This window comes from Oryzias latipes, chromosome 10, assembly GCF_002234675.1.
Source record: "Oryzias latipes chromosome 10, ASM223467v1".
NCBI lineage: Eukaryota > Metazoa > Chordata > Actinopteri > Beloniformes > Adrianichthyidae > Oryzias > Oryzias latipes.
Window position 1 is genome coordinate 1,304,485 of NC_019868.2, and position 22,289 is coordinate 1,326,773.

Below are 22,289 nucleotides of genomic sequence, written 5' to 3' on the forward strand. Positions count from 1 at the left end.
TCTAACCAGATCTACTAATTCTCACTGTATTACTAATAAATACTTTAATAATAGATGCAGAAATTACAATGTGCTGTTTCAAATTCAGTGTCATATTTTATTCTGCACTTTTGAAGATGCAACAAGAAGGTAAACTGACAGCACCATCGCTGTCATGACAGTACAAATAAGTAAAGAAAATGGATGGAAATGTATCTTTGGGACACCAAATAAGTGCAGCCAAGATGCACGATAAGCGTGTTTGAGATCACTCAGGTGAACTCAACGCTGCACAGATCACCTGGTGTGTGACATATATTTTTGTTTTTGCTCCAACATCAACTGTCAATCATCACAAAAATATCGCGAGAAAGGGGTGGGAGCAAGGGGCAAACCTACCCGGACACAGCTGGAAACAAGAGACTACAAAACAATGCATTATGGGACATGTGTCCTGATGGTTTTTGTAGTGGAGTGATTAATTAAAATAATTTAAAATACCAATTCATTAAAAAAGGCTACATACATCACAAAACATTAAAATAATCATAAAATATATAATAACAGATCATACTAAGGGGGAGAAGAATATTAAATCTAAATTGAATGTTAAGGACAACTCCAACTTCTTGTTCTCCTTCAGTCTCACTGCAGATTCGCCTTCACCTCACAGCCCCCCCTTCTCAGAAGGCTTCTGGTCTCCCCAACTATCCAGGCGAGGTGCCGGTTCATCTCAAACACGTCTATCGTTGCATTTTCCCCACGTATTTTCAGCGTGTCTAAAACTAATGTTGTTTTTGCCCGCACGTGTTTAAAGTTCAAGCCCCGTTAGCTGTCACGCATGTAGGTGTGGGACATTTATTCTCCTCAGCTGACCCGACTCCCGCGGGACGGGAGCGGTGTGCTGCCGTAACCCGTTTGATGCGCCGCCGTAACCGTAATCAGAACCTAAACCTTCCTCCGGGTCTGTGCGGCCCAGAGAAAAGTTCAGCACGGACTGCATGTATGTAGAAAATTACGAGCGAATAAATACGTTCAAAAGGAAAGTAAGGAACTTCTTAATGTGGCCCGGGGAGGGAGGGGGCTGTCAGGTTTCCTGCTTTCAAACCCTGTCATTGTCACGCCCCCAAGAGTCATATACCCCACTGTGATTGGTTGGTCAGCTCCGAGCACGACGATGAAAAAGTGTCATTCATACAAACTGGCGGGCTGCAGTAACATTAAACCTTCATATTAAGGCGGGGGCCGCAAAATATCATCTTGGGGGCCGCAAATAGCCCGCGGGCCGCGAGTTTGAGACCCCTGCTGTACACTCTGGCACTGGTACACTAGCCGCAGGTCGGAAGAACGAATCAATAGTTCGCTTACCCATAGCTCAGACGCACATATCGGGTTGTGATATTTATCTCAGTTTCCTTCCCACAGATGTTTACGCGCGCTCGATTATCTCTAGGCCCCGCCCCCTCTACGCATTTTAGCCACTCACAGTGGCTTTCCCTATTCTTCTCACACGCAGTGGCCGCCTCACACACAGGTATCACGCGAGTGTGTGCTCGCGTTTCATGAGTATGTGCGCGAGTGTGTGTGTCTGCCTGCGTCCGTGTGGCTTGCGTCTCATTGATTATTTCATTGATCATTGACGTGCCCCTTCCACGTTTGATGTATAAAAAAATACGAAGGGTGGGGGAGGCAAATTTACTGGTCGCACATGTGCGACTGGATGTAAAATTCAGTCGCACACACTCAAATTTCAGTCTGGAGCCCGGCAAAAACACAGGACCAGGAAGAGGTGAAAGCGAGGAAAAGTCTCAACACAGAAACGTAGAGGGAAAACCAGCATGCCGCTCGCCATACTGACGATCACAGCGTCCAGGGGGGGCCCGACATCTCCCAGACGAGCTCCACCGACAACACGCACACCGCAGGACGCCCCCCCCAGACGCATGCCTGAGACGCGAGGCGCGGTTGCGCCAAAAGATGGGGGAGCCGCAACGCTTCCGAAATCACAGAAAAAGAAGGGGAGACGGACACCCCCACATCTGAAAAAGGGGAACAATCAAATCCGAAGAACGGAGGGAAGACCATGACGCCGAGAAAATGAAAAGGAGAAAATGTCTACAATAGTTCATAAATAATGATATTATTGGCATTAGCTGAGTAATCTAAAGGCTCGTGATGATCCAGGTGTTGGGCAATCTAGCGCTCCGCGTGCGCGTTCCACGTCGCAGCCTGAGCCCACTTCCCCTCCCCTTTCATTCTCATACGCAGCTGCATGTGACAGGAGACAGGAGCAGCTGCAGGGACGGCAGTTCACAGTTTCAGGCTGTTCCAAACTCTGATATGTAACAGATAATAGGAAATCAATGGTGGCGCAGATGTTTTTCGAAGCACTGAGCCGCTGTCACCACCATTAAATTTGCGTCCTGGGCAATTGCCTGTATTACCTTTGCCTAAAGTCGCTACTACTGCGCGCCCTCCCTGGCATCACCCCACTGTTTGAGAAGCACTGCCTTAAGTCAAGGCCTTGTAACACTGCAGCTATGTACAATCTGCGCATTTTCCAGGTATGTAATTTCGGTATTTGGCGATATAAGTAATTCATAAGTGTATCTTGCGTTTGTCATTCGTCGATGTGTGCAATTGGCGTGATTTTTGCAAGAATGCAAATTTATGGCTTTCCACGTACAGTGTGCCTTTTTTTTAGGTATGTCCATCCAATGTGGGCCTATATATGACAGACAGACAGGCAGGCAGGCAGGCACTCCTCAGCCTCTCTGGGAAAGTCTATGCCAGAGTACTGGAGATGACAGTCCATTCGATAGTCAAACCTCAGTATCAGGAACAACAGTGCCGTTGTTGTCCTGGTCGTGGAACAGTGGACCAGCTCTACACTCTCTTTCGGGTGTTGGAGATGGGAGTTCACTCATCCAATACATACAGTATGTGTTTCGTGGATTTGAAGAAGGCATTCGACAGCGTCCCCTGTGATATCTTTTGGAGGGTGTACTGGGAGTATGGGGTCCGGGGAGCCTCACTGAGAGCTGTCTGGTCTCTGTACGACTGGAGCAGGAGCTTGGTTCCCACGGTGGAGAGACTACATCTCTCGGCTGGCCAGGGAACATCTCGTGGTTCCCCCAGAGGAGCTGGAGGAAGTTGCTGGGAAAAGGAAGGTCTGGGTATCTTTGCCTAGACTGCTGCCCCCGTGACCCGGTCCCGTATGAGCGGAAGAAGATGAATGGATGGATAAAGTTCTCCTTTTTTTGAATATATAAAATATCTAAAGATATAATTTTTACAAAAACAGATCACACAAACTGCCTCCCTGACATGCCTTTCACAGCCTAAGCCCCAGCTGCTTTGTTCTTTCAAGCTGTTGGACAGATGCGTCAAATTCTGAAGATAGAAAAAAATAAATAAACAGTGCAGGCTTTTGTCTGCCGTGCATTTTCCAATTATTGTGCTCTCAGAAACATATTGCTTAGACCGCAAGGAGACAGCAGTCTGTCTAAATCATTTCTAGCTTCCTCTCCTTTTTCCCCCTCCAGCCTCACTGCAGCCGCCCGGGTCACTTGACTTTCAGTCGTTCCTAAAACAGCCCAAGGTGACTGGGAGAGCAGCAAAGAGCGCAATTGGAGCTGACACAGATGTAAAGATATTTATAAGTGGGTAAGTCACTGCGCTCACTCATTTCAAAGCTCAGCCTGCTCAGCTGTGATGACATCTGGCAGAGTGTAAAAACTGACAACACTAAGACACTGTTTGCTATTTGGTACATAAAGAAATGACGATGAAGGCAAAGCTGGAAGTTTCTGCTTGATATACAGAACATGCATTACTTGAAACCCATCAGCTTTCAATGTAAATTAATGACACATCCTTCTAAGAAAACAAACAAATACATGGTCCCTAAACTGGGTGCAGGTCTCTGGGGCCACATCATTTCAGTCAGTACTACAAATGTTTGTTTTAGTCTATTTTAACATATATGTGTCCTTTTCTAACTTAAAACCTAACTAAAGCTTTTTGTGCTTTATGTGATTGCTACTAAGCCTGGGATCAATCTGCTACTGTACCATCATGTTTCAGCTGAATTGGCTTCATGTTTGACCATAATAGAGAAAAGATGTGGATCTGAACTCAAATCATTATTTCTGCCTTGATTGCTCTCTAAGTTTATATTTTTTCGGTTTGTCCTGTGCTCAGTTATTTGCTTTCATGTTGAGGAGTGTCCGTGTCTGCTTCCCCATAGTCTTGTTCACACAGAGAGTACAGAATCTGTGAAAGTTCAATGAAATCTGAAGACTATCAAGTCTTTCTGGAGACAAATGTTCTCTTAGTGTCAGAGTTTGGTCTCAGTTGCAGGACATGTGCCTCTCGGCAGGATAATGATCCACGACATAAACAGATAAAGACACCCAAAAAAAGCTTAAAGCAAAACATGGACTAAAGTGAACTTCCTTCAAAAGTTTGAGCAACAAAACATAAAGCCCATCATTTTAATCCCGGTCTCCTTCATTAGTTTGTTCTGTAACAGAATTCGGTTGCACCTAAAATGCATATCTGCTGTCAAATATAACATTTTCACTATGATGTAGAGAAGACTACAAACCCTGAAGGTTCAGTAAAAATCTAAATGTTCATTAAAGCACATGTTACACAACATTTCATGGTGAGGTAGATTTTATTTAACATACAGATTTCACAAAACCAGACTTTTCTTATGTTCTAATATGCAAATATGAAGACTAAGCCCAAATAAAGCAGGACAGATAGATAGATAGATAGATAGATAGACTTTAATAATCCCGAAGGAAATTTTAAGTGGCCAGCTGCCCATTCTTAAAAGCACAATCATTCCTAAAACAGATAAAAACACAATAAATATATTAAAATATAAAAGGATAAAAAGAATAAAAGCAAGTATAAACAATTCCTAAAAACATGTCAAGTTTCCCAGAAATTCAGCTTAATCAAGACCAGAAGCAAGAATAAAAGCTCTCAACACAGAGTGTTGTGCAGTCTGATGGCTCGTGGGACAAAGGACTTTCTAAGTCTGTCTGTGGTGCAGCGTTGTGATAAAAGTCTGCTGCTGAAGCTGCTCTTCCTTTCACTGAAGGCGTCATGCAGAGGGTGTGTAACATTGTCCATAATGTTCTGAAGTCTGGACAATGTTCGTTGTTCAGCCACCTCCTCCACTGTGGCTAACTTCAGTCCCACAACAGAGCTAGCCCTCCTGATGATCTTATTTAGGCGGGTCAGGTTTCTCTTGCTTGTGCCGCACCAGCACACCACAGCGTACAGCAGAGCACTTTCAATCACCGTCTGATAAAACATACTGAGAAGCTTGGTGGAGATGTTAAAAGAGGCCAGCCTTCGCAGGAAGTACATCCTGGATTGACATTTTTTGCTGAGCAGGGTGGTGTTCTCGTTCCAGTCCAGTTTCTTGTCCAGCACCACTCCCAGGTATTTATAGGACGTGACTGTCTCCACCAGGTCACCGTCTATACATATTGGCTGGGAGAGAGGGGGTTGTCTTCTGAAGTCCAGAATCAGTTCTTTGGTTTTCCTGATGTTCAGCTGGAGCTGGTTCTTCTTGGACCAAAGAACAAAATCCTGCACCAGCTGTCTGTACTCCAGCTCCTTGTCTTCCCTAATGCAGGCCACAATGACGGTATCATCCGAGAATTTTTGGATGTGGCAAGCCTCCGTGTTGTGTTGGAAGTCGGTCGTGTAAAGAGCGAACAACATCGGGGAGAGAACTGTGCCTTGAGGTACTCCCACACTGCTGCAGAGTGTTCTGGAACGGCTGACCCCCATTCTGACAAACTGGGGTCTGTCCTTGAGGTAGTCCATGATCCAGGATATTAAGTATGGCTCCACTGACATACTCCTGAGTTTTTCCTGCAGTATTGGGGGTTTGATTGTGTCAAATGCACTGGAGAAATCAAAAAATAACATTCTCACTGCACACCCCCCTTCATCAAGGTAAGTCAACGTGCGGTGAAGGAGATGCAGAACGGCATCCTCCACTCCCACCTTCTCCCTATATGCAAACTGCAATGGATCCTGGGCATGTTGCACCTGGGGCTTCAGCAACTGCAGCACTAACCTCTCCATGGTTTTCATTATGTGAGAGGTCAGTGCAATTGGTCTGTAGTCTTTATTGTCCCTCGGCTGCTTGACCTTGGGCAGAGGAACGATGCATGAGGTCTTCCAGAGTGTTGGTATTTTACCTAGGCGCAGGCTCAGGTTAAAGAGATGCTGGAGAGGACCTCCTAGCTCATCTGCGCATGTCAGGACAGTGATGAAGTAAGAGCAATGTGCCAAATGACAGGACAGCAGTGCTGAGAATGATCTGTTTTTTGTAGATATAATCTACATCACTATGATCACTCATCTGCACTTTTGTTTTCTCCTTGGCTTTCATCTCTAATGGTTTTAGTGAAAGAATGAAAAATTACTTACTGCTACTCATTTTCAGGTGAACAACATTTGGAAAATTAAAAAGGCAACTTCCATATCTTTCCTAAATAAACAATAAATAACTCATATTTTTAATTACAGGTTTGCTTCATTGGTAAACTGCATAATGGTAAATGCTGTATACTTATAGAATGCCTTTCTACCTTTCTTTAAGGCCTAAAGTACAGCTGTCTGCTGTACAGCCACAGTCCCATTCACCCATTCACACACTAATGCCAAACAGTGGCGCTAACCTATAACCACCAGGAGCAATGTGGGGTCAGTGTCTTGCCCAAGGACACTTCGACACATGGTCAGGCAAGACAGGAACTGAACGTTCAATTTTCCAATCAGAGGTCGACCACTCAACCTCTGCACCACAGGCACTCCAATCCCTAAACACGTCCAGTTTTTTAATCTTTAAATACATTTATATCACTGTAACTCAGACATTCATATGGACTCACTAACCCCACTGCTGTTGTAAAGCTTCCAGCACTTCAAGAAGGAAAGAGCTTTTTGTTCTGGCATTCAGTCCAGGCACTACCAGGGTTGCTAGGGGAGATGGTTCAGTTTTTTGTTTTTTTTTTCTAAATATATGGAATCTTTAGTGATGTTTGGCGCATAACTTGTGTGACTTGTATCTGTTGCAGAAACTTTATTTTACATGTTCACTGGAGATTTTTCTGTTCTCTACACATCTCTGTTTGCTGTAAATGAAAAGTGTGAAACACAAGTTAAGCTGGTTGGTAAAATAACATCACAGAGATTCTTATAAAAGAAGCTTCACTTAGTATTTTTAAGCTGATCATTGATCAAAGGCTCCGTTTAAAGCCACTTATGCAGCTGCTGTGCACGCCGCTGCTGGTCACCATGGGCTGCATAGAGTTTATGAATGAAATTCTCTCTGCTAGAAAATCTGTACGTGAGCTCATTGATTTCATGGCTCCCGTTTTGGACGGCTGAAACATGTTTGTTTATTTGACTTATTTAAAAAAAGACCTTGTAGATAAAGTTTTGAGTTTAAGGTTTTCATTTAGTGAAACACACCGAGTCAGACATATAGGTGGAGGAAAAACACACCCAGTGGTCTCGTCTTTGCCTTTGAAGAATTTCTAACTAAATAAATAAAAGATGGGTTCATTTTGATTGACAACTGACTATTACTATAAATCCCACAATGCACAGCAGTGAGAAATCTTATGGCCAAGACATTTTCAAACCTTTTTTATATCTAGGAAATATTCTTTCTACATCTACACTCACTGGTCACTTTATTAGGCACACCTGTTCACCTGCTTGTTAACGCAAAACCACCAGTCACATGGCAGTAACTCAATGAATATATTGATATGGTTAAGATCATTTGGTGCAGCTCAAACTAAGCATACGAATGGGAAAGAAAGGTGATTAAAGTGACTTTAAAAGTAGCACGGTTGGTGCCAAGAAACTGAGGCTACAATTCACACGCACTCACCAAAACAGGACAATAGAAGACTGGAAAAACGTTGTCTGGTCGGATGAGTCTCTCTTTTTGTGCCACATTCAGATGGTAGTCAGAATTTTGCATCAACAACATGAAAACACGATTCAACCCTTTCCTGTAGCAATGGTTCAGGCTGGAGGTGTTAGTATCATAGTGTGGGGGTTATTTTCTTGGTACACTTTGGGCCCCTTAGTAGTAATTTAGCATGGTTCCTACAACACAGTCTACTTGAGTATTGTTGCTGACCATGTCCATCCCTTTCCGACCACAGTGTACCGTCTTCTGATAGCTACTTCCAGCAGAATAATGTTCCATGTCATAAAGCTGGAATCATCTCAGACTGGTTTCTTCAACATGACAATGAGTTCACTGGACTCCAAATGGTCTCCACAGTCACCAGGGGCCTCATTTATAAACGTTGCGTACGCACAAAAGAAGGCGTACGCAACTCACTACGCAATAGTTGAGATTTATAAAAAGCAAACTTGACGGGAAAATGTGCGGTCCTTCACGAAAGCTCTGACCCAGGCGTACGCACAAAAACGGGTGAAATGAGAAACGGCGACGCCGTCGGCAGATGGAAGAAACACGTGAAAGTGAAAATGACAATACTGCCTCTCAGAAATAACATGAAGACTTCACAAAGAAAGTCTTACAATTAACAGCTACACGAACACCCGTTTGATCGATTAGCAGTGAAACAAATAAAATAAAAATCAGACGAAAATTACAACAGAAATTCAAATGAACACATATTTGCAAAAAGAAAAATGAAATATATTCTGCAATATTGGCATGTTGTGCAATTCATCCTCATAAATAATATAGTTAACAGAACGAAATAATGTACAAAACTGATATTCTCGTCGATGTGTCCGTCTGGCGGAGCGGATATAGGTGCGGGCGTCCGGACGGACGGACAAACATATTAATTGTCCACTGGGGAAAGTTGTTTTCAGAGCAAAACATTTCTTCATAAGCTGTGGAATTATGGTATTCATGCATATGCCTTTAGTTTGTTTTATTTTTGATAAAGCAATGTATGGCGTATGTCTCACCATTCATAAAGCAACAAGAAATAACTTTTGCGCTGATCAGTTTCCCATTTCCACGTGGATTATTACCGACATCTGTAGCTTGTCAGATGTAAAACTCCGTCGTACAGATGTAATTAAACGGATGGAAATAAAATGCCCCATCACAATGCGTAATGACGCACAATGGCTGATCTTGCGCTCTTAGAAGATGTGGCAAATGGAAGAATTCGGAGTGAACGTATCTTTAGACAGCAAGGAGACTTGCTGGCAAACGAGGACGAGTGGCTTATGAGCCGGTTCCGACTTCCTCGAGCCGTCCTTTTGGACCTCTGCTGGCTTTTGGGCAGAGGAGCACTCGGAGGAACTACGCGTGTCACCCGGTGCATCTGGCGCTCCGGTGCCCCGGTGCCCCGGGCCCAAAAGCTGCGCTGCATTTAGAATTGGTTGTGATTTATTAAGGGAAAGATGCGTAGGATGTGCGTGCTCACGGTTTTATAAATCCGAATATTTCTGTGCGTACGCACGTCCTATGTTTCATCCGTACGCCACTTCTGACGCAAATCCTACGCAAAGTTTTATAAATGAGGCCCCAGATCTCAACCCAATAGAGAACCTTTGGGATGTGGTGGAACGGGAAATTGGCATCATGGATGTGCAGCAAACAAACTTGCAGCAACTGTGTGATGCTGTCATGTCAATGTGGACCAAACTCTCTGAGGAATGTTTCCAGAACCTTGTTGAATCTATGCCACGTAAGGGTTAATGGCAGACGAAGTGTGCATTATCACTTTTTAACACACCTGAACCGTCCGACGCGAAGTGCCTTAAAAAGTGATAATGCACACTTTGTCGGCCATTAACCCACTTATACCATGGTCACTTACAAAAGAAATAAATATTAATCAGTTTTTAGTCCTTAAATATTGTTTTTTTTTCCTGCTTTGGATCGCCTTTATCACAAAAAGCGGACTATTTGTTACGTGGTGCAGCGCCTTGTCATGGTAACGTGACAAGGCGCTGCACCACCGCTGCAGTCAAGATTCCGCGACATAAAGCGATTATATATATATATATATATATATATATATACTAATCGTCCTGATAGGTTGAAGAAAGCATCAGTTCATAGAGAAAACTCTCCTCTTACTGCTTGTTTTTGTCCAGAAGACGAAGCTAAATTCAAATTCAAATCAATTTTATTTCTATAGCACCTTTCATGTAAAGAAACAGCTCAATGTGCTGTACATAAAAACAAACAAGGATGCAAAAACACCAATGCAAAAAGTCCATAAATAAGCCCCTCATAATAAAATACACAAAAACAAGCACAAGTAAAAGCTAAAGGTTGTTTTAAAGAAGCCAGTGCAGTGATGCAGAAGATTTAAGATAGGTGACCGGAACTTCTTTTTGGGGCGTGCGGTTATCACTTTTAAATGCATACCTAGCAGCCAATCAGAATCGAGTATTCACCCGGACAACGGTATAACAAGGATTAAGGCAGTTTTGAAGGTAAAAGGGGGTCGAACCCCGTAAAAGCAAGTTTGGAAAACCATTTAGAAAAACCAGCTTGTGTGGGTAGACACCATTCGTCAGGTAAAAGGAGGAGCGAAGATATTCTTTCAGCTGAGGAACTTTCTTGATGAGAGGCAGGAGCTTAGAGTTGACCTCCTTCTGGATCTCCTTCCGTTGCTCTGTCAGCTGGTATTTCTTTTTTTCTGTATGAAAGATCTCTCCCTCTTGTTGACGGGGTCCCCTCAGCTTCTTCTTCTTGAAGTAGGCATCATTGAGGGTTTTGGGGATCTTCATGCCAGTGATGTCAACTTTGGTGTTGATTGCACTAACAAACTTCTAGTGTGCCCTGCGCAGGGGGACTCTGGTCAAGGCAGCCCAGTGACATGCAGAAGACCACTAGAAAGCTGCTTCAGGAACACCACACGCTTTCTCCGGTGAGTAGAATAAGCACGGTTCAGGGTGTGATGGAGGCGCGCAACTTCCTCTTGTGCTGGCAGACGGGCTTCTTCCCGTGGCTCTTCAGCTTGCGGGGCACGTCCTCTGTGGGATAGTAGCGAGGCATTTTACGTAGTTTGACCACACGGGTGCCTCCATTCTTGTCTCCACCAACAGTCTTCCACACAGTGGCTCGAGGTCTTTCCTTGATCTTGATCTTCTTCTTGATCTTCACCTTGGTCTCAGTGGTCTTGGTCTTCCTCTTGTACATGGCCTTGCTGGTGAACATAGCAGACCAGGAGTAGCGTCTGATACCCCGGGCCAGAACCGGGTTCCGGCTATCGTGCTTCTTCTGCTATGAAAAAAAGTGCAATTTCACACAACTGTGCAATTTTTTAATATATTCTCCACTGTGCAATACTCAATAGGAACCATAGCATATCATATTGGTAGTTACTTATTCGTGTCTTTTCTCACTGTAAATGGCTGGCCCGGGACCAGAGAACCTAATTTCGTTTTTATCACTGTGATAAAATGACAATAAAAGATTCCTGATTGTGCCTAATGACCTAGTGACCGTTGAGTGTATTATAACATACATGTATATTGTGAATATTTAATACAGAATTACAGCAAAGACATGTTAGTTTTACATTTAATTTTAAGGTTTGAGAGAAAAGCATGAACTGAAGATCAATATTAATAACACAATTACAGGAAAAAGAGATATCTATTGCCTGATATTGTAATTTAAATCCTATTTTTTTTTCCAGAAAAAAACATTTAAATTGTTAAGGGCAAAGTGTAAACCTAACGACTTAAAATAAAGAGGTCTTTAAAAAAACTATTCAACATTTTCAGTGTAAAAGTGAATGACAGTGGTGTCAGCAAATCGAATGGTGGTACGATATAATAAGTGATCTGCTTGACTCTTTTTTGCTGTTGTTATATCAACACCGTTCATATTTCAAATATCTGCATATCCAGTTCCCATGACATAACAAAAAGGCTGCAAATTGGAACTTTGAAGAATCAGCTTGTTTGCTGCATTTGTCACCTTGTCCATCCATATGGTATTCTGTGTAATTACTTCAAACACAAGAACATACTCTCCATAATGATCATATTCTAACAAGTCGCATGGCATGTCTCCTGCTACAGACCAATGTTAAAACTTCAAACCTTAAACCGTTGCTGCTCACAGACATGAGGGGCCTCTGCCAGTTTTGGAACAAGCTCCCTCCTGACTTACAGCTGCTGTGCACCGTCCTGCGGCCTTTTTGTTGGCCCGCAAAGTTTACCCAATTATTTTACCACAGTTGAATACCCAAAGGTTCACTATCACTCTGCCACTACGCAACTGAAGTGATTTAAGGCCTGTCACATTGACAAAAAGTTTCTTCCAGATCATTGTAAAAGCTGTCCACTCAGCAAATCTCAACACTTTATTAATCTGTCCTGAGAGGCAAAGCAGGATGCTGGACTGGTGCTTTAAAATATCAAAAATTCCCATTCTGCATTCCTGATTTCACCTCAGGAGTTTCTGACCATAATGTGCGCTCTGTGCGGCAAAGACAAGTAAACCGAAAAGTCCAGCAAACTCGATGTGGGAGAGTGTGAAATGTGGAAAAAGCCTCTCTGTCCTTAGATGTTTTGTTTTTTACAGTAAACTTTTCAAAGCGGCAATCCAACTAAAGAATGTACTTTAGTTGCACAGAAAATTAGAAAATGCTTTTCACACCTCTTACCCCCCAGAAAAGTCTCTGCTTTTGAGAAGACTATGTTCAGTTAAAACAAAACGTTTTCATCATCTTTAGGACATTTTTTAAGCTCCAAGTATCTAAACTTTTTTTTTTTTATCAAACTTTGGGAGAAAAACGCATTTCACAAATCAAATTTAAGGCCGCTGATGCATGTCAAATTCAATGGTCAACGATTGTCCAAAATGTGTTCATAAACTAGACGCTCTCCCAAAATATTACGGCCTCATCGTTACATGGAAGGATTGTCTTTACATCTAGTTTTAAATGCATGGAAGACGCAGATGATGGTGAGAGATCAGGTTTATGGATTTACTTTGCAAAAGCATCGGTGAACACGTCTCCATAATGGGTTCATGAGATCATTCAGTCTTTTTCTTTTCTTTAGCTACCTTCTATTCTGCTGGACCTGCGTCTGAATAACGGCTGCTTTCAGCAGCACTTCTGTCTCTGTAACCAGTTTGATGCCGTGCTCTCCCTCATTAGTCCAAGCAGGAAATAATAAAAACAATGTCTGGATGCAAATAACAACAATATCAGAGTTCAGGAGGAGAACGATCAGATTTCATGTTTTTCTGTTGGATGGCGCTTATTTTGTGTATACCTTGTGCTATCCTAGGCACGTTAACATTGGGAGTTGGGTCATCTAGACCCACTAGACAGCTCTGAACCTTTTTTCTTCAATGACTTGTGATCTTCACTGGTGTCCATGGATGACATGAAATCTTTCCACCTTTGAGGTCAGCAGCAAATGCTGGTACACACCTACAGTGCCCTCTAGCGGTCGTTGGTGTCAAACAATTACTAAAGAGCAACTGGTTGTTGAAAGGATAACAAATGTTTGAGCTTATTCGTGTTTTTTTTAAAAAGCGCAACTCAGTCGCTCATACGTATAGGTCGCACCCCTGGCCAAACGTAGGAAAAAAACGCGGCCAGTACTCCGGAAAATACTGTCGTAATTTTGACCTCCACCTAAAGGCGGAGCAGTTCCAAAAATGTTTTCAGTCTGTCGAAAAGTCATAAAGAATTAAGATTTAGATTTCTAAGAGAGGAGTTAGGTGTTGCAAAGAGGAAAAGGACCACCCTTTGACTTTTATTGCTCCTGTCTGGTACCCACTTGGAACACTTTTGGTGCCAGCTGCCCCTGTGAGGGCACTGTCATTTCAAATGAAAAAAACTGAAAGAAAAAGAATAATAGTAATACAAAGTCGCTGGATGAGTACGTCTGCAGGTCTTAAGGATTAGGTTTTAGGCCAGTGCAAAGGTCTGCACCTGGAAAACAGGTCCGAGCAGAAAACATCAAAAACAACACAGAAGCATGAAGAAGCTCGAAGCAAACCAATGGCTCTTTAGAGTTCAAGTTTTGTTTACAGTATTTACAATAATACATAATTAAATAGTCTAACAATCCAACAAAACCAGTTTTCTTTCAAGTCATTATCAGCTAAAACTGAGTTTTTATTATTGACTGTGGATTGAGCCTAAAAAGTCCAAACAGAGTTTTCAGCTGTTTCCTTTTTAAACAGCTTTTCCCTATTAATTCTCTGTTGTCTTGTTTCCTTAAGGCTACAAACAGCAGCTGCCATTGTTGGTCATCACTGCTGAGGGAAAGATGACTGCTGAGACCTCGGCGCACAGAGATGTCAGGGTTAGTTATCCGAGGTGGACACATTTCCTGTCTCTGCACCCATGAGTCACTCTGCGGTGCAGAACCGACCCATGCTGGGACAATTCCTGCTGCATATTTTATAACAGCCTGTTCAGGCTTTTGTCTTTGCATGAAAACAGCTGTCCTAATACTTAATATTTGGGGACATGATGCACAAAGTGATGTTTAGCATTTTCAGATTTCAGACGAAATAATCATATTTATGGATTGGATTTTTCTGTGCTTTTCCAGACGCTCAAAGGGCTTAACAGTATGTATCCATTATTTATTCAGTCCTCATTCATACTTGGTGAACTATTGATGTACCCATGGGGGCAGACTGACAGAGGCATGCCAGACCTACAGCCCCTCTGACCATCACCGGGACATTCATTCAGTCATACTTCAGTGTGGGAGGGGGAGCAGGGATCAAACCGCCGATTATTGGCCAACCTGCTCAACCACTTGAGCCATAGTGAGCGGTGAGCCACAACAACCTCATGTTCAAGTACAACTACACTTCACCTGGTAGTAAAATAAATATTCCATTGAAATGGTCTTGTCTTTTATGCAGGGTTTATAAAGCAGAATACACAGAAAAAAAATATCTATCAGCAGGATCAGGAGTAAGTATAATCCATCCAAAACTATTTTCTGCTTTAAAAACAAACGTCAAGCGTTTGCTGAGGTTTCAGTATATTCTGAAAATGAAAACGTGAAAGGGTCGTCCGTGTCTTCTTTTTGTCTTTGTCTTCTCCCTTTAGGAGTCAGCACAGTGAACACTTTTCCTCATTCTAATTCTGTCCTCTGTGCCCTCTTCATTGACACCAACCACCATCATGTCCTCCTTTACCACATCATGAACCTCCTCTTTGGTCTTCCTCTAGACCTCTTTCCTGGTAGCCTCATCCTCAGCATCTTTTTAGCAGCTTCATCACTGTCCCTGCTCCTAATATGTCCAAACCACAGCATTGCAACAAAACATTCTTCCTTAAGAACATCTAAGAAATTGTAATTTTTTCTTTTAGAAAACCAGAGTAAACATCAGAAAAGGCACTCCTGTTTAATAATAATAAATGTTTTAATCTGTAAACTGTTTGTTAATGCTTATGATGTGGGCGCTCAAATGAAAGTCTGTCTTTCTATTAATAAATGGCAAAGCTGATGTGACACAAAATCCAAGTTTGCATTTTGCATGAAATTTTTTTGAAACCTCTGAGATGTTTAAATCCTTATGCACCAAGTTGAGGGAGCTGGATTCATTTTTCAGTGAATTATCTCATCCATTTCTTCATGCTTCGTACTCTCAAGACAGTAAGGGATCATTTGGAAGTACAGCTTAAATCTTGGTGGATTTCCATTCAGCAGCTGGGAGTCTTCATCACTACCAGCAGCTAGTACAGGACAGCTAGAGAGGAAAACTTTACAGATAAGCCGTACTTCAGATTTCTGCAGTACTCTGACACAAATCAAAAACTGCCATCCTGCTTTATATGCAAACCTTCTCCTCATCTTACAGGATATGAAACATCAATTATAATATCAGCTTGGATGACTCCAACGTCTGCGCCTTATGGCTCCTCCAAAACACTCTTCATCACTTACATGAGAGGTATCAAGATGTTGTGTCTCATCAATGACATGGCCTTTTTGAAACAGAAAACTCCTGTCATCTGCAAAGGTGGCACAACCATGAAAAACACAATAACTTAAAAAAAACAAGAGCTTTTGTAAATGTGTAAATAAAGATAAATATGTAACTATATATCTAAGTCCTTCTTATTTATCAAATCTTCTTAAACATTATAAACCCCTAAGAGCTCTTAGATCGTCAGGTACTGTTTTTTTTATAACATTAGGCCTACCTGGTATTAGAATCATGACTCGTGGTGAAGCTTCTTTCCAGTTCCTTGGACTTCACCTCTGAAATTTACCTCAGGATCTGAGTTTCTACAACGTTGGATATTTTTAAAAGCAAATTAAAAACCTATCTTTTAAACTTTTGCATCTTCATTTAGTTTGTTTTTTGTTTTAGAGATTTTTATTGATTTTATTGATGATAGTGGTTAAGTGGGGTTTAGTGGGTGGATTAGCTCTGAGGCTTGCCACTGTTTTAATCTTTTTTTTAAATCTCCTTTCTTTTCATGTTAAAGCACATTGTGCACTACATCTGTAAAGTATTGCCCCCTTACTCACAGGGGTGAGGGACCAAAGAACCCCGCATCCGCAGAACCATGGCCCACCCCGTGGCTGAAGAACGTCTGTCACCAATCCTTACTCATCAAAACACTTCTGAAACATTTCTGATGCTTTGTAAAACATTTATTAAAGAACATTGGAACATTACACAACGTAAAGAGTTTTTTTTATTTTAATTCAGAGCAATAGACTGTAACTTTTTGTGCCTTAAAACCATGAGTCTGTGCTTCCTCCTTCATCAGTTAAGTGAGAGACATCATTTTCTTCCAGAAGAGGTCGGTTTCATCCATCATTCATTCATCCGGATGATAATTATTCTCCGTGATTATCTTCGTCAGCATTTCAGGATGTTTTCCAGTGGCTTCTGAGTCAGCTGATGCCATTTGTGCAGGGCCACAAACTTTGGTCATAACGATTGAGGCACTGGTGGAACCAGCTCTAAAATATTCTTTAGCAGCTGTCAAGGAAGCCGATGGGCCGGCATGCTCTTCATCTCTGTTCCCCTCCTTGGAAATGAATGCAGCACCTCCTTCGGACGCAAAAGTCTCCTACACTCGTCTTGAGCTGAGTTTTTGTGAGAAACTGGAGGAGTCCCGAGTACGATGAAAGGTGTCTGTCGTGGGAAATAATGCAGAGGAGCCAAGGTGAGTGTGTTCTTTCTTTAATTCAAGAACTGCGAGCACTTCAACTGCTCCACGCAGGGCAACATCAGCGCAAGACACCTCCGCCGCTCTCTATCACTTCCTGTGACACTTCCTTTTAACCCTTAGGCTCCTCCTACTGGGCGTTGCTATTCATTAGGCCACAGGTAAGGTCACAGGAAACAGTCTTATACATAACATAAATACATGATGTGGGTCCCACCACCAGCTGACGGTGCCACACCGTCACAGTGTCATCCAAATAAAGTGATTGATTGATTGATTTGTGAGTAGGTAAACATACTGTATTAGTGATGGCTCAATGTCATTTTTTCATGCAGCTCATATTAGAAACAACATGTATCTCTGACAAAAAAAACATTTCAATAAAAACAGTCAATTACTGTCTGTGACTGTAAACATGAGCTTCCCAATCTATTAGGAACAAGAATACATTCAGAAATAAAGTGTTTCTGAAAAGAGTCAGAAGAATACTGGTAGTTTTTTTTTAAATATTGGACCGATACAGATACTGGCACCAATATGTCGCCCATTACTATATTGTATGTATTGTTAAAGTCCCACTGCAACAATATTTTTGTACAATACTATTGTAAAAGTGTTCCCAGCGGTCTTTTAATTACGATTATGCTGTTTTTAGCCAAAATCTAAACACCTGTGCAGTTTTATAGGACATAGTTTCTGCAGAGCAGCAGAAGTTCATTGGAAATTCACCTCTGATTTTTGGGCAGAACTGTTGGCCCGGAAGTTACCCTCCACTGATCCCATCGTCCCTTTGTTTACACTCTCTCCTGCTAGCTGACAGCCCCTGACAACCCCAAGCTAACATTAGCGAAGCAACAAAAATGGCGAGCAATACTGGAGCCGTGTAGTTTTGGTCCGAATTCCAGCTCAGACGGAGAAAATTAAGATGTTAATAGATCTATATGTCTGCAAGAGGATGCATAAGACTGGGGCGTAGCAGTAAGACTTTGGCCCACCCACCCACCCGTTTTAGTTCCTGTTAACTGTATTTTTTCTGTGTTTTTCATCTGCTCCTGATCCATCAGAAAATTTAAAAAAGAAACACTCAGCAGAGCAATTTTAATCTTGTCCTCTATCTTAAGAAAAATGCTAAAAGAACATGTTAAAAACAATTTTCTTTAGAGTGGTACAATGCTATGCAAAAGATTCAGGCGGGTTTGGAAAAAAAATGCGTTAGCAAATGCTTTCAATTAAATAAAATGACGATTGTTTATTTTTTTCAATTTCAAAATACAGATTGAGCGAGATCTAAATCAAATCGACATTTGTTGTTTTCAATTATTGGCTTCAAACCAGTATTAATTCTTATAAGTACACTTTCACAACATTTGTAGGATTACAGTCAGGTGTTTGATCAAAAAGCTCCAAAAAACAGGTGCTAAAGATCATCAATGTCACATGAAAGTTAAAACCAAGCCATGACCTGAAACAAAAATGCTGTGTAGGACGCTTCAGACGGGAACTGAGGAACAACCTAGCCGTGTTCCCAAAGGCTGCTGGGACAGACAGTTTTATGTCATGGTAATATTAGGAACAGCAGCAAGACAAAAGGTAGTTTGACTAAAGATTCCAAACCAGACTGGGGTTTCAAGATGTTCAAGTTTGTTTGCAGAAGGACAAAGAATCAATGATGAATGCAGACGCTGTGGTCACTTTGTGCATCAGATAAAAGACACATCCACTTTTTTACGCTTCAAAATGACAAGATGTCCTGAAGTGTCATCAGCTCCAAACTGGAAAAAACAAGTAGAACCCAAGTAGGCCTGCACAATATACCGTAAATTTATCGTTATCGCAATATCCAGCTCTGCAATATGCATATCGCAAAAGACGGCGAATATCGCAATAAATCGCAAACCCAAAATGTGTTAAAACAATCTTCTAGCAGCTTGAAGCATTTAACGAATCAAATAAATCCCTTTATGCTTTGACCAATCAGATGGACGCCTTCCCATTGTTGACCAATTAGATGGAGGCCTATTATGTTAACCCTGGTCCTGAAGAGCCTCAACCCTGCCTGTTTTCCAGCTCTCCTTAACCAGCTTGCTGTTGATTGGCTGACTCAAGTGATTTCACATCCTGATTGACTAAACAACACCTGATTTTGGTTATCATTATCGAGCAGTCTAGGGAGAATTGAAAACCAGACAGGGTTGAGGCTCTTGAGGACCAGGGTTAGCCACCCTGACGTTTGTCCCCCATGTCGATGAGGTTCATTTGGAGTATAATTTTTAAACTGTTGCAATGAAATGGGAATGATGTTTTTGTTTATTTTTCTATTTGTTTATTTACCGCAAATTTATCGTTATCGCAATATTGATCACTAATATCGCATATCGCAAGTTTTCCTCATATCGTGCAGCCCTAAACCCAAGTAACTCCATGTACGGTCTAAAGAATTCTGGCCAGAAGTGGTCTTCAAGGAAGATTTGGAGCTAAAAAGCCAAACCTCTGCTGTGGAAACAAGGCCAAGCGACTCAAGTAAATCATTGAAAACTAACACATGAACTCCATTAGTTGATACTTTTGTGAACACGTGGGGTCTTGTTTGTTTGCTTTCAAGGAAACAATCTACCAGTGTCTATGTTCCCTTATCCCTCAGTAAAACACAGCAGCTTTCAGTCCAGATGTCTTATCTAACTGGAAACATCTGCAATTAACAAAAGGTTTAACAAACAAATGCAGTTGTTGTTTGACCTTTGAGAATGACTGGATAAAAAGCAAATGCAACATTTTGTTCTTGTTGGTTTAAGTCAAACTCAGAGCCTAATCTCCAGGATGGAACTCTAGCCCACTTCAGAGCTTGGCGAAAGATTGGTTTATGTTAAACTACAAAGTGTGCTGGTTCAAAGGCATTTAAAGGGCCTATACCATGCTATTCTTAAGCCTTTAGGGTAAACCATTTCCATGTATATATATATATATGATAAGATATTACCTATGGCACACAAAAGAGCATTATTTTCAAATTAAATATTAGTTATTTCCTTGAGCTTTTTCCCAACCCGGAAATAAGATGACTGCATCTCTAAGGCACCGCCTTTCAATCCTTGTGGGTGTCGCCCATTTTATGAGGTCAACCTAGTGTTGGCCTCGGCAGCGTGTCTGCATTTCACCCATGAAAAAAAACAACATCCAAACTTTGTAAAGATGGATGTCCATACTCTGCACTTTAAAAAAAATAGTTTTTTTGCAGATCTGTGGAGAAAGTGGGTGTGTTGTAGCCTGGGGGCCGTGCTGGCAGCACAGACTCTTCCTGAAAGGGGCTGTTCTCATTGGTCTACATCGGCTAGTTAGAACCCACTTGATTTCATGGATTGGGAGGGGCTGGTGCTCAGAGCGCAGGCTTTTAGAGAAATACCCAGAGATGTGTGAACGGATCAAAACACCGCGTTGGGGTTTCTTTAGGTGAAGAATGAACATTATAATATACTTAAAAGCTCCATAAAAAAAAGATTTTGCATGATATAGGCCCTCTAAGATAAAGACCAGACCGCCGTAAAGCAGCATGGTCTTTAAGTAACACCAATACAGTTTTTTTTAAAAATTAGTTTATTTGTCGTTTTGTTAGTCAGCGCCAACTCCTTTTCTCTATAAACCAGCAACATCTCTGTTTTCAAAGTACTGCTGTGACAATAAACAGTGGGTTCTCCAAAGGGCATATTTCATACATGGCAATAATCTCCTGCCTATTTAAAGTCTAAGTGTGGATCCATGAGTTTTTTTCCAACAAAATAATGTCCAAAGAAACCCACCACAGTTCTCCTCGTCGGCTTGATTTCCACAGTCATCGATGCCATTGCAGTGCAGAAGCTGAGGGAGACAGACGGTGAGGTTGCCACATGGGAAATATCCGAGGGGACAAACTGCCTTCTCTTCTGTGGCACTGAGCGCTACAATGAGGAAAGAAAGGGAAATGACAGGGTTGGTAAAGTTTGTTTTTGCCATCTGCCAAAAAGTCATTTTTTTTAAGTTAAGGCTTTTATCAATATAAAACCTCTACATCCTCTTTTCATTGATTTTCAAATGAAATTCCAGTGTTTTCTGAAAACCAAAAATGCAAAGAACTTGGTGTCAAATGTGCAATGTGTGGATTTTTAGACTTTTTCTTGTCCACATCAAACTCACAACAGAGAAGTACACGGCTCTAATTTCCCTTTTAATCATTTCTTTTTTCTTTAAATAAGGAACAAAGCAAAAATTTCTAATTTCAAACAAAATCAAGTAAAGACCAATTACGAGAGTGAAAATGATGGAAGCATGTTCTGTCTTCTGAACTCTTTTTTTTTACACACACCCCACAAATCCTCTTTATAGTCATGTTCATTCACACCAGCTGACTAAACCAGAAGAAGTTACCTGGATCAGAAAGACACCCACACCTTTGGATTCATATAGAAACAGGTTTAAAGTTCTACTACCCTTAACAGGGGAACAAAACTGAGCTTTGTGTAACAGATTTCTATGGAAGGTCATGTTCATAAAATATCTGCCAAGAGAAAAGCCCAAAGATAAACTCCTCTGGACCAGGAGACAGCGGGGACGTCTGGTTAAGTGAGAATTGATGTTGTTCTCTGGTTGGCTACCTGATCACAGCTGGATTTGGAACTTTCTTCTAAACTTAAGTCTTCAAACTGTAGAGTTATAAAGGAGCAATTTGGGGAGCAATTTTGCTTGAATAAATAGTCAGTGGGCGGCACTGTTTATCACTTTGGTAGAAGCTTTACTACCTTGGTTTAAGGTCCAAACGCTTTTCAGTTACAGTCCCATTACCCAGTCATGCACACATTCACTACTGCCTAACACTGGTGCCAACCTATAATCACCAGCAACATGTTCAGCGTCCTGCCTCAAGACTCTTTGAAAATTGAGCGGGCAAGGCCGGAATCGAACAAGTGATCCTTAAATCAGAGGTCAACCACTCTACCTCTGTACAACTTTATGGGGCTATATTCTGTGTTAAAGAACCAAACAGATCTGCACAGAGTCCTTCCTGATCGATGAAAGCCTCTATGATAATGAAGGAAATGGGAATTGGAGAGTCTGGCCTTCTTGTAGTAGATTGAAGGGAAACGGGGGATGGAG

General features: G+C 41.7%; 1 protein-coding gene and 1 pseudogene across 1 annotated transcript in view; both read right to left on the reverse strand.

Moving 5' to 3' along the window:
- Positions 1-22,289, reverse strand: part of rxfp1 (relaxin/insulin like family peptide receptor 1) — a 165,207-nt gene that overhangs the window by 124,528 nt on the left and 18,390 nt on the right. The window contains exon 2 of the mRNA XM_011473132.3: positions 20,960-21,097. Within this exon, the coding sequence (XP_011471434.1) occupies positions 20,960-21,097 (138 nt within the window). The remainder of the gene's footprint in view (positions 1-20,959; positions 21,098-22,289) is intronic.
- On the reverse strand, positions 10,417-14,793 carry LOC110014745 (annotated as a pseudogene).